We start from the raw sequence: 17,934 nt of genomic DNA on the forward strand, positions 1-17,934 counted from the left end.
AGCCAGCCAGACAGCCAGCCATCCACCCGTCCAAAAATTAACGTGTTTTTTTTTCAATCCAAATCCAGAGATTATTTACTTTTTAACCTCCAGTTCATTTTTTGCCGAAACAGCCGCCATTTTGTTCCAAAGTTATTCAATAATTCCCGCCTGAAACAGCCGCCATTTTCCTTCCTCCTGATGGTTATCTCCTTTTTTGAAATGTTCAAATAATATTCTTTAGTATATATATTCCATAATTTGTATCGTTATTTTCGAATTATTAATTAACAAGGTTAAATAAACATGAGTTATAACCCGCCACAAACGTATAATTACCGCGACCAGCGCCCCGGTGACAGGAAGTCCCCTTCACGGGTCTTGGAGTCCCCTTCCAGGGTCATAGCGTCCCCTTCCGGGGTCATAGAGTCCCCTTTCGAGGTCATAGAGTCCTCTTTCGAGGTCATAGAGTCTCCTTCCGGAGTCATAGAGTCGCCTTCCGGGGTCATGGAGTTCACGTCCGGGGTCGGGGAGTCCCCTTCGGGGGTCATGGAGTTCTCGTCCGGGGTCATGGAGTCCCCTTCGGGGGTCATGGAGTCCCCTTCGGGGGTCAGGGAGTCTCCGTCGGGGATCGGGAGGTCCCCGTCGGGGGTCAGGGAGTCTCCGACGGGGATCAGGGAAGTCCCCCTCGCCGCCAAGAAGGACGGGTCGTCTGAGGCGCGGAAGGGCATCACCACAACGGTGACCCTGCAATCGCGAGGTTTTGACTACGTGGGCGCCATACTGGTCTCGGCCCTCCTCTTCGAGGCCTCAATGCTGTTAGTCGTCATCTTCACCTACGTGGCTTGGACCCAGACCATGATGAGACGCTGACTGAGCCACACCATGATGAGACGCTGACTGAGCCACACCCTGATGAGTCGCTGACTGAGCCACACCCTGATGAGTCGCTGACTGAGACACATCCTACATCACAGTGTGGGTGATCCACACCGTCTTTTTCTTTGCTTCTAAATCTTCCTACTCATGTGCTCATCATCCGGAAGCGGAGAAATGAATGGTCCTATTATCCTGTACGGAGCTTTGTGGCAGAGCACATGTGATGTCCGGCCACTCTGAGGAGTTCTCCTCTCTCACCGCTATCCTCAGTTTCCTACCAGATAGGTATCCCCTCACCCACTCTGGTACATTCCCAGCTACACAACTTTGATCCCAAGTTTATATAGGAGTCTGCTGTGTGGGACGGAATCAAACGCTTCATAATGAACAAATAAAAACCTACAGTCAGCCCTCGCTTCTCTCTCTCTCTCTCTCTCTCTTATTCTCTCTTTCTCTCTCTCTCTCTCTCTCTCCCTCTCTCTCTCTCTCTCTCTCTGTCTCTCTCTCTCTCTCTCTCTCTCTCTCTCTCTCTCTCTCACTTATTCTCTCTTTCTCTTGCTTTATTACTGTCATTTGCTCTAAGAACTGTAAAAGAATTGTTAGACATGAGTTAAACTGAAGCAATGTTGCCTCAATGAGATTAAACAGGGTTATTTCCCTAGTGCTCCACGAGCCGCGGAGAAGTTGAGGACCTTGCATGACCTTGTAGGACCTTGCAGGACCTTGCAGGATCTTGTAGAACCTTGCAGGACCTTGCAGGACCTTGCAGGACCTTGTAGGACCTTGCAGGACCTTGTAGGACCTTGCAGGACCTTGTAGGACCTTGCAGGACCTTGTAGGACCTTGTAGGACCTTGCAGGACCTTGTAGGACCTTGCAGGACCTTGTAGGAATTGCATGTTAGAGACATTTGTCTGCAGAAGGTCCTATGTTCCTCAATATATGCAGTGACCACATTTCCTGTTTTCCATAGCTAACACGGTTTGTTCAATTTACCATTTCATGCCAAGATGGAGATGGGGACATGAGGCTTAGCAACGACCAGCCTATGACCATCCCCGGGTAAAGCCCCGTCACACTGCAAAGTCTGAAGCGAGTTACAAGCGTTTTGCTCCCAATTTCGTACAGTCACATAGTCAGAGAAACAGACACATTTTCTGTTAAAAATATGTAAATGTTGGTATAACTCTACGGGCCTGACCGGCCATATTTCACTATCTTGAACAGTCCATTAACATTTCACCTTCAATATTTAGCGATACTTAACATTACTACGCTTGACTGGAATATACACACAGAAAACACCACAAAATACTCAGATACGGTCTAATAGGCATAGTGAAGTCTATCTTATTGAATACATGTTGTATTCAATATGATAGACAAGAATAGATTCTTGTACGAATGTTTTCTATATTTTTTGAGTTATTCACTTGGGAACGAATTTGCAAAATTAAGTCTGCATGGCACGTTAAACTAAATTTTTTAGTGGTGGATTTGTTGAGAATAACTGTATAAAGCTCATCATGGAAACTCATTGGGCGAAGCAAATCAAGGAGAAGTTACAGTATACATAACAAAGTTGGATGTGAGGTGTGATATTATCCCGGTGTGATATGAAAATGTGCCGGCTAAAGTGGGGGGGGGGGGGTTGTAGATGGTGAGGTGAACTGATAGTTTGGTCTTGTTCTTGAGGATGATTAGACGCATCTTAAGTGTAAGGTAGATGTCGATAGTTAGATGTTTGTGTTTAAATTGTCAAATTGGGCGTTGATGTGTCTATATCGAATATTTTGATGTTGGTGGTCAGGATATATCTCTGGCAATGGCCTGGTTGGGCATCCCAATGATGTGATCTTTGATTGAGCCTTGTATATGAGTGCACAGACAGCTATAGCCGTCTTGAAAGTGGAAGTCTTGCCAACGTCTGAGATGGTCATTGTGGCTGACAGTCCCCTGGAGGAGAGGACGAGGGGTAGACAATCAGATAGAAAGAATTGAAAACACGGATTTATATTTTACCTTTTTATTATTGTATTCAGTCTTTGATATTATTGATATTAAGTCTCAGTCTCTCTTGCTGCTGTTCAGTGTTGTGATCTCACAGCTTATTTTGATATCAATATGGTATCGTTTGAGAGCCTCATATTGATTTTTGTATTACGTTTCTTATCTACATTTTCATGTACATAAAGCCACACTTTACTACAATATTATATTTCTCGTGTTTTCATTATCAACTGTTTATATATATATATATATATATATATATATATATATATATATATATATATATATATATATATATATATATATATATATATAGTTATGCTTTATTGGTGCGAATTCTCTACGTGCATACTTCGCTAGCACCACATAACGAAGGATGTTATTAAACTGTAAAGCTGTTTCATTCTGCTTTTTTTTTTTTTTTTTTTTTTTTTTTTTGCTTTTCAAAATATTATTTGCTGACTTCTTGATACTTTCTAAATCATCTAAGGCAGTTTATGGCTCACTATACCGGTTGTGTTCGTGGACTGCACACACCCACACACACACACACACGCACGCACGCACACACACACACACACACACACACACACACACACACACACTAAAATATTAACACAGAAATGCAAATGATAAGAACTTGTGAGCGTATTCGTGTTCATCTGGACCGAGAAATATCATTGATGACGACAGGTAGACGCATCGCAGCGTTGACGGATAGACGCATCGCAGCGTTGACGGATAGACGCATCGCAGCGTTGACGGATAGACGCATCGCAGCGTTGACGGATAGACGCATCGCAGCGTTGACGGATAGACGCATCGCAGCGTTACGGATAGACGCCTTGCTACCGACAGATAGACGCGTTGATGTCCGAGACTGGGAACACCCCCCTCCGTCTCCTCCTCCCTCCCACGCGGCTGCACAGACATCTAGATGACGCAGTTGACCTTCAGACGGTTAAGCTGCCGACGAAGATGGTGAAGCTGAGTGACGATGGAGGCGGTGTGGGCCAAGCTGCCTCCTTCCTCACCTCCTGCGGCTCCTCCGGCAGCGGTGCTCAGTTCCTCCAAACACGACCTGACCCCAGCACACACTCCCGTGACCTGACTCACCCTGGCGGAGGACAACACGAGGTTATATTGGTCATATTCAGCTCCGCAAATTGGAAAACAAAGCAAAATCAAGTACTTTCGTATTTAATAATACATCTTCAGAAGAATGGATTTACAGTTCAGTGGGTGTGGATGTATTGGCAAGAAAGAGGTGAGGTGAGGTTCAGTGTCTTTAATGAGATAAAGGGATAATAATAAGATATTAGTGAGTTAAATGTGTATCAATGATCCTACTCAAATCGCTTTTTAACTGATGAATCAAAAATGGGTTTAAATTATTCAAACCACTGCAATCTCTGCAATTATTACAATTACAATACATTGTACAATTGTAATACATTATTGCAATTACAATACAATTACAATACATTACAATACAATTACAATACAATATTATTACAATACAATTATTCTGTAATCTCTGTTAAAGCAGATTTAATAATGTTCCTATTGAAAATGATTTTTACAATTCGTTATTGAAGAATCCCAGACAATTTGGTGAGAACTTTCTGAGAGATGAACTAACAAAGCATTAGACAATTATGGCTATGACTTACAGAGTATTTATGTTGTGAAATTATAAATTTCAAATTTTGGGATGTTTACCCTACATAGAACCTAACACAGTCTTTACAAGGTATTTTTTTGATGACATAGTTATCATTAAGTAGACTGTTTCTAACTAAAATATTCCAAGAGTATTTTCGTAATTAAACAATACATGTTTCAAGGCATTGACAATTTTTTCGAATCCTAAAAATATGGAAACCTTAACACATTTTTTTGTCGAATTTTCTCACTGCATAAATTATTATAATATGTACACCTTGCTTTACAACTACAAACTTCCCAAAAAAAAACTGGATAACAAAGCTTGAGACCAATTGAATCAATATTCTTAAACTCTTCATATCCAAGAATTCTGGACTAACCATCCCGAAGAGTCTTAGATTTGCTCATCAATGTATCAAGTGCCAGACCTAATTAATATCTCATTATCTCATTAAAGACACTGAACGTCACCTCACCTCAACTTTTTCCAGCCAATATATCTACACCCACTGAACTGTAAATCCATCCTTTTGAAGAAGTATTATTGAATACGATTGTACTTAAGGAAATTCCGGTCTTAAGCCTTCCTTCGTGGAAGGATTAAGTTCGATCCCATACTGCCAGGAGCAACGCAACTGGTATGTACAGGACGCCTTAATCCACTTGACCATCACGACCGGACCATATATCCGGTCGTGATGGTCACATTATTTTTAGTCACATTATTTTTATGATTACAAAAATTATAAATTGTATTAAAATCTGAACAAAATGCCAGCATTTATTAGTTTTCTAAACCTTTAGTAATTGTTCAGATTGTACGGCGCAAGTCAGGCGAGATACTCACGAGGGGCTGAGCGATCTCTTCTGGTCTTCTTTGGTCTTAATCTGCAAAGATGAAGAACAACTTTATTATATTGAAGAAAAACCTCTTCATCCAACCACCCAGTTATACATCCACTGACACGCCCAGCCGGCCAACAGCCAGTTACAAAGCCAGTTAGACAGCCAGCCAGACAGCCAGCTAGACAGCCAGACAACAAGAAAACAAGAAACGACAAGAAACTTTCTAAGTCAACATGTCAGGGATCCCACAAGGATGAAAGGAAACTATGAACCAGCGAGACTCGACCTAGTCTTCACTCTGAACGACTCCGACATAAGAGAAATCGGTTTTGAGGCCCCAGTAGGAATGAGCGACCACAGTGTACTGGCGTTTGAGTACCTGGTTGAAGAAGGGTTATTGAACTCGAGGAGGTGTACTGAAAACAAAAGGTTGGCATTCCGTAAGGGAAACTATGAGGAGATAAGAAAATTCTTAACAGATGTAACATGGGAAACAGAGCTCAGGGAAAAGACGGGCCAAGACATGATGGACTACATCACGCAGAAGTGCAAGGAGACAGCAAACAAGTTTGTCCCAGTACAAAATGAAGACAACGAAATGAAGATGAGAAACCCCATGGTTAATCAGAGATGTAGGCTAGCTAAGCAGCAACGTAAAAGGGCGTGGAGAAACTATAGGAATAACAGGACACTTGAGAGCAGAAAAAGGTACAAGAGTGCCAGGAATGAATATGTCAGGATGAGAAGAGAGGCAGAAAGACAATACGAAAATAACATCGCAAGCAAGGCAAAGACTCAACCTAAATTGCTGCATAGCCACATCAGGAGAAAAAAAAAGCAGTAAAGGCACAGGTAATGAAATTAAGGATAGGAGCAGAAGGATTCACTACAAACGACAAGGAGGTGTGTGAGGAACTGAAAAAAAATTCCAGGAGGTCTTCACCTTAGAGCAAGGAGAAATTCCAGAGATAAGAGAGGGACTAGTTAACCAGGAGCCACTAGAAGAGTTTGAGATTATCAGCGGAGAAGTAAGGAAGTGTTTACTAGAGTTGGATGTGACAAATGCTGTAGGCCCAGATGGGCTATCCACTTGGATACTAAAGGAAGGAGCAGAAGCACTGTGCTTGCCACTCTCCATAGTGTATAACAAATCACTGGCAACAGGGGAACTGCCAGAAATTTGGAAAGCAGCTATCGTAGTCCCGATATACAAAAAGGGGGGTAGACAGGAGGCACTCTATTGGGAAGGTACTTTATTGGATAAGGGAGTACCTAAGCAACAGAAGACAGCGATTCACTGAGAGGGGTGAGGTCTCAGATTGGCGAGACGTCACAAGTGGAGTCCCGCAGTAGTCAGTCCTTGGACCTATACTGATTCTAATATATGTAAATGATCTCCCAGAGGGTATAGACTCGTTTCTCTTAATGTTTGCTGATGATGCAAAAATTATGAAGCGGATTGAAACAGAGGATGATAGTAGGAGGCTACAAGATGACCCAGACTGAATGAATGGTCAAACAAATAGCTACTAAAGTTTAACCCGAGTAAATGCAAAGTAATGAAACTAGGCGGTGGAAACAGGAGGCCAGACACAGGATACAGAATAGGAGATAAAGCACTTCATGAAACGGACAGAGAGAAAGATCTAGGGGTTGATATCACACCAAACCTGTCTCCTGAAGCCCACATAAAAAGAATTACGTCTGCGACATATGCGAGGCTGGCTAACATCAGAACAGCCTTCAGGAACCTGTGTAAGGAATCATTCAGAATCTTGTATAACACATATGTAAGACCAATCCTGGAGTATGCGGCCCCAGCATGGAGCCCGTACCTTGTCAAGCACAAGACGAAGCTGGAAAAAGTTCAGAGATATGTCAGTAGACTAGTCCCAGAACTAAGAGGCATGAGTTACGAGGAAAGGCTGCGGGAAATGCACCTTATGACACTGGAAGACAGAAGAGTAAGGGGAGACATGATCACTACCTACAAAATCCTCAGGGGTATTGACAGGGTAGACAAGGATAAAGTATTCAACACTGGAGGGACGCGAACAAGGGGACACAGGTGGAAACTGAGTACCCAAATGAGTCACAGGGACATTAGAAAGAACTTTTTCAGTGTCAGAGTAGTTAACAGATGGAATGCATTAGGCAGTGATGTGGTGGAGGCTGACACCATACATAGTTTACAATGTAGATATGATAGAGTTCAGTAGGCTCAGGAACCTGTACACCAGTTGATTGACGGTTGAGAGGCGGGACCAAAGAGCCAGAGCTCAACCCCCGCAAGCACAAATAGGTGAGTACAACCAGCCCGCCAGACAGCCAGACAACCAGCCAGCCAGCCAGGCAGCCAGCCAGTCAGTCAACCAGCCAGCCAGCCAGTCAAATAGCCAGCCAGTCAGTCAACCAGCCAGACAACCAGCCAGCCAGCCAGCCAGCCAGTCAACCAGCCAGCCACACAGCCAGACAACCATCCAGTCAGCCAGTCAGTCAACCAGCCAGACAACCAGCCAGCCAGCCAGCCAGCCAGTCAACCAGCCAGCCACACAGCCAGACAACCATTCAGCCAGCCAGTCAGCCAGCCAGTCACACAGCCAGACAACCAGCCAGCCAGCCACACAGCCAGACAACCATCCAGCCAGCCAGTCAGCCAGCCAGTCACACAGCCAGACAACCATCCAACCAGCCAGCCACATGTCCAAAAATTTAAGTTTTTTTCCTATTCAAAACTTGAGATTATTTCCTCTCTAAAGTCGAGTTAATATTGTGCCGAAACAGCCGCCATTTTGCTCCAAAATCATTCAAAAATTCCCGCCTGAAACAGCCACCATTTTCCGTCCTCCTGATGGTCATCTCCCTTTTTGAAATGTTCAAATAATATTCTTTACTCTCTAAGTTTCTTAATTTGTACTGTTATTTTCGAATTATTAAATAACAAGGTTAAATAAAAATGAGTTATAACCCTCCAGGAACGTATCACTACCGCGACCAGCGCCCCGGTAACAGGAAGTCCCCTTCCGGGGTCTTGGAGTCCCCTTCCGGGGTCTTGGAGTCCCCTTCCGGGGTCTTGGAGTCCCCTTCCGGGGTCTTGGAGTCCCCTTCCGGGGTTTTGGAGTTCCCTTCCGGGGTCTTGGAGTTCCCTTCCGGGGTCAGCGAGTCCTCTTCCCGGGTCAGGGAGTCCCCTCCGGGCGCCAGTGTGTCCCACCAGACGACCACCACCACGGAGGACGACATCACCACCTGCAGGTCGTCGGAGGTGGGGTCGTGCGACGCCTCCTCTCAGCAGTTCACCGAGGAGCGGAGATTCAAGTTTAAATACAAGACGGTGACGCTGTACCTGGCGCTGCTGGTGGAGGTGGTGATGCTGGTGGTGGTCGTGGCTCTCTTCGCCGCCTGGATGAACACTCTGCCGCGGGTCGACCGTTGACACGCGCAAACTGAGTGGTAAGCCAGCCCCTGCCGGGTGAGCCAGCCCCTGCCGGGTGAGCCAGCCCCAGCTGCCGGGTGAGCCAGCCCCTGCCGGGTGAGCCAGCCCCTGCCGGGTGAGCCAGCCACTGCCGGGTAATCCACACGCTGCTATAACACTTTATTTTTCTTTACTTCTTTCCTTATCAGGTTTGCATCATCCGCACACGGATGGTTCTATTTACCTTCATCAGTAAGAGAATGGGTCACAATACCGAGCTCTAAGGCATACCACAAGTTCTACCACTCTGATTTCTCCTCTTTCTCACCGTTACCCTCAGTTTCCTACCCAATGGGTATCCATCCCCTCACCCACTCAGACACGGTCCCAGGTACACAGCTTTGATCCCAAGATTATATAGGAGTCTTGTGTGTGGGACTGAATCAAACGCTTCCTGGTGATCAAGGACAACTCAGGCAACCCTTCCTCTCTCTCTCTCTTTCTCTCTCTCTCTCTCTCTCCCTCTGATTTTATTGCTGTCATTTGCTCTAAGAACTCTAATTGATTTGTTAGACGTGACTTAAACTGAATCAATGTTGGGGACCGAGAGATACAGCCCGGTTTATTATCTTAGTGGACTCTTGTAAGGAGTTCTCCTACTTTCCTGTTCAATCTTTGTACTGTGTTATAGCCTCTGTCTCTCATCGTAGCTCCTTATGTCCTGGGTGTTTGAGAGTCCTTTTGTATTCAAATGTTAACACGTGGTGGCCAAGTCTTCCCTGGAGCATCTTGTATCTTATACTGTCTGTGTGTGTCTCATTGTGTGTAGAGATTATGTACGGTCAGGTTCGTTGATCTTCTAGTGGTTTTTTTTCTCGTGTTTCTCCTTAGAAGTTGAGGAACACTTCTAAGGAGAAGTGTTTATTTGGAGAAGTGGAGAAGTGTGCATTTGAGTGTGTGGGCATGATTATTATAATCATCTCCTCATAGCGAACCATGAGGAGAAAGCACTAAGCCATTATGACTATATAGCACTTGCAAGGGGTCAGGATAAGGATTTGGGATGGGACGGGGGGAGTGGAATGGTTCCCAACCACTTGGCCTGGACGGTAGAGCGACGGTCTCGCTTCGTGCAGGTCGGCGTTGAATCCCCGACCGTCCAAGTGGTTGGGCACCATTCCTTTCCCCCCCTCTCCCCCCCCCCACGCGTCCCATCCCAAATCTTTATCCTGATCCCTTCCAAGTACTATATAATCGTAACAGCTTGGTGCTTTCTCCTCATAGTTCCCTTCCCTTCCTTAGAAGTTGAGCTGGAAAGTTCCACTCTGTGGCCTCTTTTAGTTTTTTTCTCCAAGTTATATTACTTCCCTGAGGAGTAAGCTGGGTGACGTCCTTGAGGTTCCTTGGAAGGAGACTTCCTTGGTTGGGGTGACCCGAGGATGGTAGTTTGGCTCTTAGGTGGTGTGTGTGTGGGTGTGTAATTACCTGTGTAATTCCCCAAGTGTAGTTACACGATGAGAGTTACGGTCGTGGTGTCCCGTCTTCCCAGCACTCTTTGTCATATAACGCTTTGAAACTACATTAAAAAGAATCATTCTGTTATGAAAAAAGAATCACCTGGTGTATGTGTGTGTGTGTGTGTGTGTGTGTGTGTGTGTTTACTAGTTGTGTTTTTACGGGGGTTGAGCTTTGCTCTTTCGGCCCGCCTCTCAACTGTCAATCAACTGTTTACTAACTACTATTATTTTTTTTTTTCCACACCACACACACACCCCAGGAAGCAGCCCGTGACAGCTGACTAACTCCCAGGTACCTATTTACTGCTAGGTAACAGGGGCATTCAGGGTGAAAGAAACTTTGCCCATTTGTTTCTGCCTCGTGCGGGAATCGAACCCGCGCCACAGAATTACGAATCCTGCGCGCTATCCACCAGGCTACGAGGCCCCATATGTGTGTGTGTGTGTGTGTGTGTGTGTGTGTGTGTGTGTGTGTGTGTGTGTGTGTGTGTGTGTGTGTGTGTGTGTGTGTGTGTGAGCGTGTGAGCGTGTGAGCGTGTGTGAGTGCGTGCGCGCATGTGCGTGTGAAGGAGAAAGACCCGACAAGAATACTTAAAAGCTTCTCAATACGCTCCAAGAATTAAACTGTTATTATTCGTTATCATTATACATATGTTTGTTATCGTTATCTATTTGCTCAGCTATATTTAAATGTTATGATGAGTTTGGCACGATTCAGAGTTAACTCATCATGGAATAAGACGTCACTTAATACAGGATGTCATTTCAAGAATTCAATTACAATTTGAATTTTTTTTTTGGCACATTTACTTCATTTTTCTCTCCTTCATTCTTCTTTCATTGTTCGCTCTCTTTACACGCAGAAATCATAATAGCGTGCTGCATCAAATGAACAAATCCACAAGGGCCGTGACGAGGATTCGAACCTACGTCCGAGAGCATGTCAGACACGACCTTAATCGACTGCGCTACGACATGGTTAAAAGAATGGCAACCAGAGGTTCTACTGCATTAGTGTGTGAGTGTGTTGAAGTAATGGGGAAGAGGTGGGAACGGCCTATGGACAGAGCTCAAGTGCATAGGGGGGAGTTGTGTAAAAACCTGCTTTGTGTCTCGGAGAGGCTTCAGGATCCAAGTTAGGGCAGTAGAACTTCTAGTTGCAATTCTTTTTACCATGTCGTAGCTCAGTCGATTAAGGCTGCGTCTGGGATGCTCTCGGACGTAGGTTCGAATCCTCGTCACGGCCCTTGTGGATTTGTTTATTTGCTCTCTTCCTCATCTTCTCTCTCTCTCTCTCTCTCTCTCTCTCTCTCTCTCTCTCTCTCTCTCTCTCTCTCTCTCTCTCTCTCTCTCTCTCTCTCTCTCTCTCTCTCTCTCTCTCTCTCTCTCCCTCTCTCTCCCTCTCTCTCTCTCTCTCTCTCTCTCTCTCTCTCTCTCTCTCTCTCTCTCTCTCTCTCTCTCTCTCTCTCTCTCTCTCTCTCTCTCTCTCTCTCTCTCTCTCTCTCTCTCTCTCTCTCTCTCTCTCTCTCTCTCTCTCTCTCTCTCTCTCTCTCTCTCTCTCTCTCCCTCCCTCCCTCCCTCCCTCCCTATCTACATGCATTGCCTTTCGCTGCACCAAGACAACATGTCCATCTTGCCCCCCCACAAGAATCCTCCCCCCAAACTGCCCTCGGAAACCCCCGCCCTCACGACTCTATTACTTCCGGTCAATGGGCCGCGAAGACGCCATTAGGCTGAGGCAAAAAGAGGCTTCCCCATTACCACCACCACGCTCCTGGGTGGCCCTACCACGAGGGAAGCCGGGCTGGCACCTGATAGACTAGGGCTGGCACCTGATAGACTAGGGCTGGCACCTGATAGACTAGTGCTGGCACCTGATAGACTAGGGCTGGCACCTGATAGACTAGGGCTGGCACCTGATAGACTAGGGCTGGCACCTGATAGACTAGGGCTGGCACCTGATAGACTAGGGCTGGCACCTGATAGACTAGGGCTGGCACCTGATAGACTAGTGCTGGCACCTGATAGACTAGGGCTGGCACCTGATAGACTAGGGCTGGCACCTGATAGACTAGGACTGGCACCTGATAGACTAGGGCTGGCACCTGATAGACTAGGGCTGGCACCTGATAGACTAAGGCTGGCACCTGATAGACTAGGGCTGGCACCTGATAGACTAGGGCTGCCACCTGATAGACTAGGGCTGGCACCTGATAGACTAGGGCTGGCACCTGATAGACTAGGGCTGGCACCTGATAGACTAGGGCTGGCACCTGATAGACTAGGGCTGGCACCTGATAGACTAGGGCTGGCACCTGATAGACTAGGGCTGGCACCTGATAGACTAGGGCTGGCACCTGATAGACTAGTGCTGGCACCTGATAGACTAGGGCTGGCACCTGATAGACTAGGGCTGGCACCTGATAGACTAGGGCTGGCACCTGATAGACTAGGGCTGGCACCTGATAGACTAGGGCTGGCACCTGATAGACTAGGGCTGGCACCTGATAGACTAGGGCTGGCACCTGATAGACTAGTGCTGGCACCTGATAGACTAGGGCTGGCACCTGATAGACTAGGGCTGGCACCTGATAGACTAGAGCTTTCAATACACCTCAGTATTGCTAGAAATTTGAGAACGAGGTGTTCTGTCCCTGGTCACATTGTCGGAGTGACCACTATTGGTACCTCGGGAATCGAGCCCCGATCTGCAAGAAGCTTGGCCGTCGCTTCTTTATATGTTTCCTGGCTAAAGACCGGCAGAGATAGTCACAAAAAAACATTCCCATCACTTCATGACGTAGGACGTAGGAACTAACAATCAGGAATAGTCTGGCCTCCTTAACTGTTTCTGATCAGCATTGTATTGAACATCTGAACGCAACAGTCTATGTGCAAGATGGGTACATAGACTGTACCCACCTAAATGATGGGTACAGTATATGTACCCATCTTGCTCAATTTTGTCTGTATCTTGTAAATTTAAGTGCTCATCTTTAGTCAATTAGTGTTTGATTGTATTTCAGCAACACATTGTTTTCTAGCATCACTCTCTGTGTCCCAGCAACATTTGATCACAATATCAACATATCATTGCTTTCAGCCTCACCGTATCATTGTAAGCCATTATCACTGTATCACTGTATTCCAGTATCACTGTATCTGGAAATAATGTATTCCTGTATAAAAGTACCACTCTGATTATACATCAGGATTCACTCCCCCCCCCCAACCCACCCCATCGACCAGCCCAAGGCCATCAGAACCCCGTGAGTAAAACTGAGTAATATTGATCTATATTGATCCATCAACATTTACGTTGGCCAAAAAAAAAACAAAAAAAAAAAACAGGTGTTTCGGAGTTGTTTCGTAATCGGCTTAACCGACAACGTCCCATTTACCGGTGTAAATCTTGAATGGGCATAACCAGAACATTGGTCCGCTCCAACACTGCCGGATAAATCGGTTAAATCAGAGCCGTGAAAATCCGTATACGAACATGAGCAGTTGACGGGTTAAGGAAGATGAACGTCTGGGATTGGCGTAGCAGGGGTTCATGTTGGGCGTCTTGGATTTGGATTTCGACAGGCGGGAGGAGGGCCTGGTCGACGACCGGGCCGCGGGGACGCTAAGCCCCGGAAGCTCCTCAAGGTAAGGTAAGACCATAAGGCACTGTGTAAGGCTCCCCATTCGGGACAGCTTCTATTTCTATTCGCAGAACTCCTTCGCATACATATGTCTGACCTGCCCAACCACTTGGGCTGGACGGTGGAGCGACAGTCTCGCTTCATGCAGGCCGGCGTTCAATCCCCGACCGTCCAAGTGGTTGGGCATCATTTCTTTCCGCCCGTCCCATCCCAAATCCTTATCCTGACCCCTTCCCAGTGCTAAATAGTCGTAATGGCTTGGCGCTTTCCCTTGTTAACTCCCTTATGCCTGACCTTCGCTTGAAACAAATCAGCGATTGGGTCTCTATTGTGTGAACCTTGTATATATTTTGTCCCATTAATCATGAATACAGAGGAATGTGGTCTCATATCATACACATCCACATATACTCACATGTACACATCCACATATACTCACATGTACACATCCACATATACTCACATGTACACATCCACATATACTCACATGTACACATCCACATATACTCACATGTACACACACACACATATGGCTAAATGACACCTGACGGTTACATGGACAGCATTCGGGATTCGTTTTGTTAAATCTTACCACAAAAAAAAACTAAAAAAAAACTAGAAAATTCAACAAACATTTTACAGAATTCAACAAAAATATTAAAAAAAAACTGTAAACATATTGAACAAAATATTATACTAATATATTAAAAAAAACATTTCTACAAAAATTAAAAAAATTATGCAAATGCAAATAAAATTCTATACAAATTTTATATTAATTCCTCAAAAATTCGGCAAAAAAAGATAACTTTTTTTATTACAAATATTCTAAAAAAAAAAAAATGATTGTTACAAAATTTTACGAAAATTCTTCTTTAAAACTCAAAGAAACTTACAAAAAAATCTACGAAAATTCCACAATATATATTTCTCTCGCAACACTCCAATTTGGCCATCTCCCAAGTTCCCTCGGGTCCTCAGACCCAATTACAGCCTGAAAGACTTAGGTAACTGCACCCAATTACATCATTAGTATCAAATTGGGTCGTTAGGTCTATTTTAAGGGGGGGAAGAAGAAAGGCCTTTTATGGCCTTTGAAGTTAAGAAAAATAATGGCGGATATAAATGACTCTTTCCTTTTTATTATTATTATTATTTGTTTGATTGTAATTATTAAGACGTTTGTAAAGTCTTATTGTTGAAGTTTGTCTGTAATACAGATCTCGGGTATTTTGTAATGTATAGCCGTATTTTATTGTGTAATTTATCTAGGTGTGTTTGTGTGGGGGGGGGGGGGGGGGGTTAAGCTCTGGCTCTTTGGACCCGCCTGTCAACTGTCAGCCAACTGGTGTACAGGTTCCTGAGCCTACTGGACTCTATCATATCTACACTTGAAACTGTGTATGGAGTCAGCCTCCACCACATTACTGCCTAATGCATTCTATTTATTAACTGCTTTGATTACTATTACTTTTATTACTACCTTCTTTAAATAGTCTGTTTTTATCAACTCTGTCAATTCCCCTTAGAACCTCATATGTTGTTATCATGTCAACTCTGTCTTTCCTACCTCCAGTGTAGTAAGGTTCATTTATCTCGGTCTATTCTCATAGCCCAATCTCCTCAGCTCCGGAACGAGTCCCGTTGCATTTCTTTTGACCTTTTCTAATTTCTCCTTGTCCTTTTTCAAATAAGGGTTCCATGCTGTCATACACGGGATATATATTCAAGAGTTGGTCTCACCATCAATCTATATAGAGTCTAGAAAGCCCCATTGTCTACGTTCCTGAAGGATACATGAACGTTGGTCAGTACCCCTATCTTCATTACATTTGCTTGGGTTAAACTCTAACAAGGATTTGTTCGACCATTCCTTCAGTTTGTCAAGGTCTTCTTGAAGCCTCAAGCAGTCCTCCTCTGTCTTAATCCTTCTCATGATTTTAGCATCGCCAGCAAACATTGAAAGGAATGAGTCTATTTCCTCCGGGAGATCATTTACGTGTATCAGAAACAAGATAGGACCGAGTACAGAGCCCTGTGGGACTCCACTGGTGACTTCACGCCAATCTGAGGTCTCACCCCTCACCGTAACTCTCTGCTTCCTATTGCTTAGGTACTTCCTTATCCACTGGAGCACCTTACCAGCTACACCTGCATGTCTCTCCAGCTTATGTACCAGCCTCTTATGGGGTTCTGCGTCATCACGACAGTCCAAGAAAATGCAGTCAGCCCAGCCTTCTCTTTCTTGCTAAATCTTTGTCACCTGGTCGTGGAATTTTATTAAGCTAGTAAGGCAAGATTTACCCTCCCTGAACCCTGTTGATGGGTTGTCACGAAGTTCCTTCTATCCAGATGTGTTACTAGGTTTTTTCTCACGATCTTCTCCATCACCTTGCATGGTATACAAGTCAAGGACACTGGCCTGTAGTTCAGTGCCTCTTGTCTGTCACCCTTTTGGTATATTGAGACCACATTCGCCGTCTTCCATATTTCTGGTAGGTCTCCCGTCTCCAGTGACTTACTATTCACTATGGAGAGTGGCAAACAAAGTGCCTCTGCACACTCTTTCAATACCCATGGTGACATCCTTTCTGAACCAACAGCCTTTCTCACATCCAGATCCAGCAGGTGTCTCTTGACCTCCTCATTCGTAATTTTGAACCCTTCCAAAGACGCCTGGTTTACTTCCCTTTCTCCTAGCACAGTGACCTCACCTTGTTCTATTGTGAAGACCTCCTGGAACCTCTTGTTGAGTTCTTCGCACACCTTTTCGTCATTTTGTCTAACTTCCAGGTATATATTTACTGCAAGGTGAACAGCCCAGCAGTGTGAAAGAAACACTGCCTATTTGATTTCCCCTCCGTTGGGAATCGAACCCGGCCCATTATTAAGACTAAGACCACCAGGCGCAATCCATTCAGCCACGAGGCTCCCCCTACAAGGGACCTCGTGGCTGAAACCACGACACAAACAAACACACACACACACACACACACACACACACACACACACACACACACACACACACACACACACACACACACACACACACACACACACACACACACACACATGGACCAAAGAGCCAGAGCTCAACCCCCGCAAACACAACTAGGTGAGTACACACACACACACACACACACACACACACACACACACACACACACACACACGTGTGTGTGTGTGTGTCTCTGTTACACCCCAAGACTCTACAGGCACAAGATGACACTTCAAACTAGAACATAAATATCAATTTTTTTTTTGCTTGATACTTTCAGACATAACATAATGTTCATCACAGTTTATATCATGAACTTAGCGTGAAGCTGGTGATCAGCTTCGTCTATATCTGAAGATAATGTAACTTAACATTAACTAACGCTTATTATTTATAAAAAAAGACTACCTCGTTATAAAGACCTTGCTTGGTCAACTTTAAAATAAGCTGAATTAAAGAAAGACTCTCCCTCTCTCTCTCTCTCTCTCTCTCTCTCTCTCTCTCTCTCTCTCTCTCTCTCTCTCTCTCTCTCTCTCTCTCTCTCTCTCTCTCTCTCTCTCTCTCTCTCTCTCTCTCTCTCTCTCTCTCTCTCTCTCTAAATCTAAATCTAAATCTTTATATCAATATCTTCACTATTTCTAATTGAGATCCCAACAAAAAAAATCATTATGAGATTATCCAAAATTCCACACTGAAGATACAATTTAGAACAATTTAACTGTCTGTTAAACAACATCTGTTCAGATATTCTCAGACAGAGAAGCAATGTGGTTCAATTGGAATAAGTTTTGGAATTTTCTTTTATCTAATACCAACCTTGGATCTGGCTCTTGGAGTTAGCATAGTTCCGTCAATAGCGAAGGGCGCCTCACACACCGCTGGCAGGTACGCGTCTGTAGACAGAGAGAGAGAGAGAGAGAGAGAAAGAGAGAGAGAGAGAGAGAGAGAGAGAGAGAGAGAGAGAGAGAGAGAGAGAGAG

The 17,934-nt window shown here is 44.8% G+C and overlaps 1 protein-coding gene across 1 annotated transcript in view; it reads right to left on the reverse strand.

The window, feature by feature from the left end:
• Window positions 1-3,265: 3,265 nt before the first annotated feature.
• Window positions 3,266-17,934, reverse strand: part of LOC123752348 (uncharacterized) — a 52,867-nt gene continuing 38,198 nt past the window's right edge. The window contains exons 7-9 of the mRNA XM_069323977.1: window positions 17,772-17,848; window positions 5,383-5,423; window positions 3,266-3,984 (exon numbers count right to left, since the gene is read on the reverse strand). Coding sequence (XP_069180078.1) covers window positions 3,801-3,984; window positions 5,383-5,423; window positions 17,772-17,848 — 302 coding nt within the window. The 3' untranslated portion in view covers window positions 3,266-3,800. The remainder of the gene's footprint in view (window positions 3,985-5,382; window positions 5,424-17,771; window positions 17,849-17,934) is intronic.

The sequence above is a fragment of the Procambarus clarkii genome, chromosome 13 (assembly GCF_040958095.1).
Source record: "Procambarus clarkii isolate CNS0578487 chromosome 13, FALCON_Pclarkii_2.0, whole genome shotgun sequence".
Taxonomy (NCBI): domain Eukaryota; kingdom Metazoa; phylum Arthropoda; class Malacostraca; order Decapoda; family Cambaridae; genus Procambarus; species Procambarus clarkii.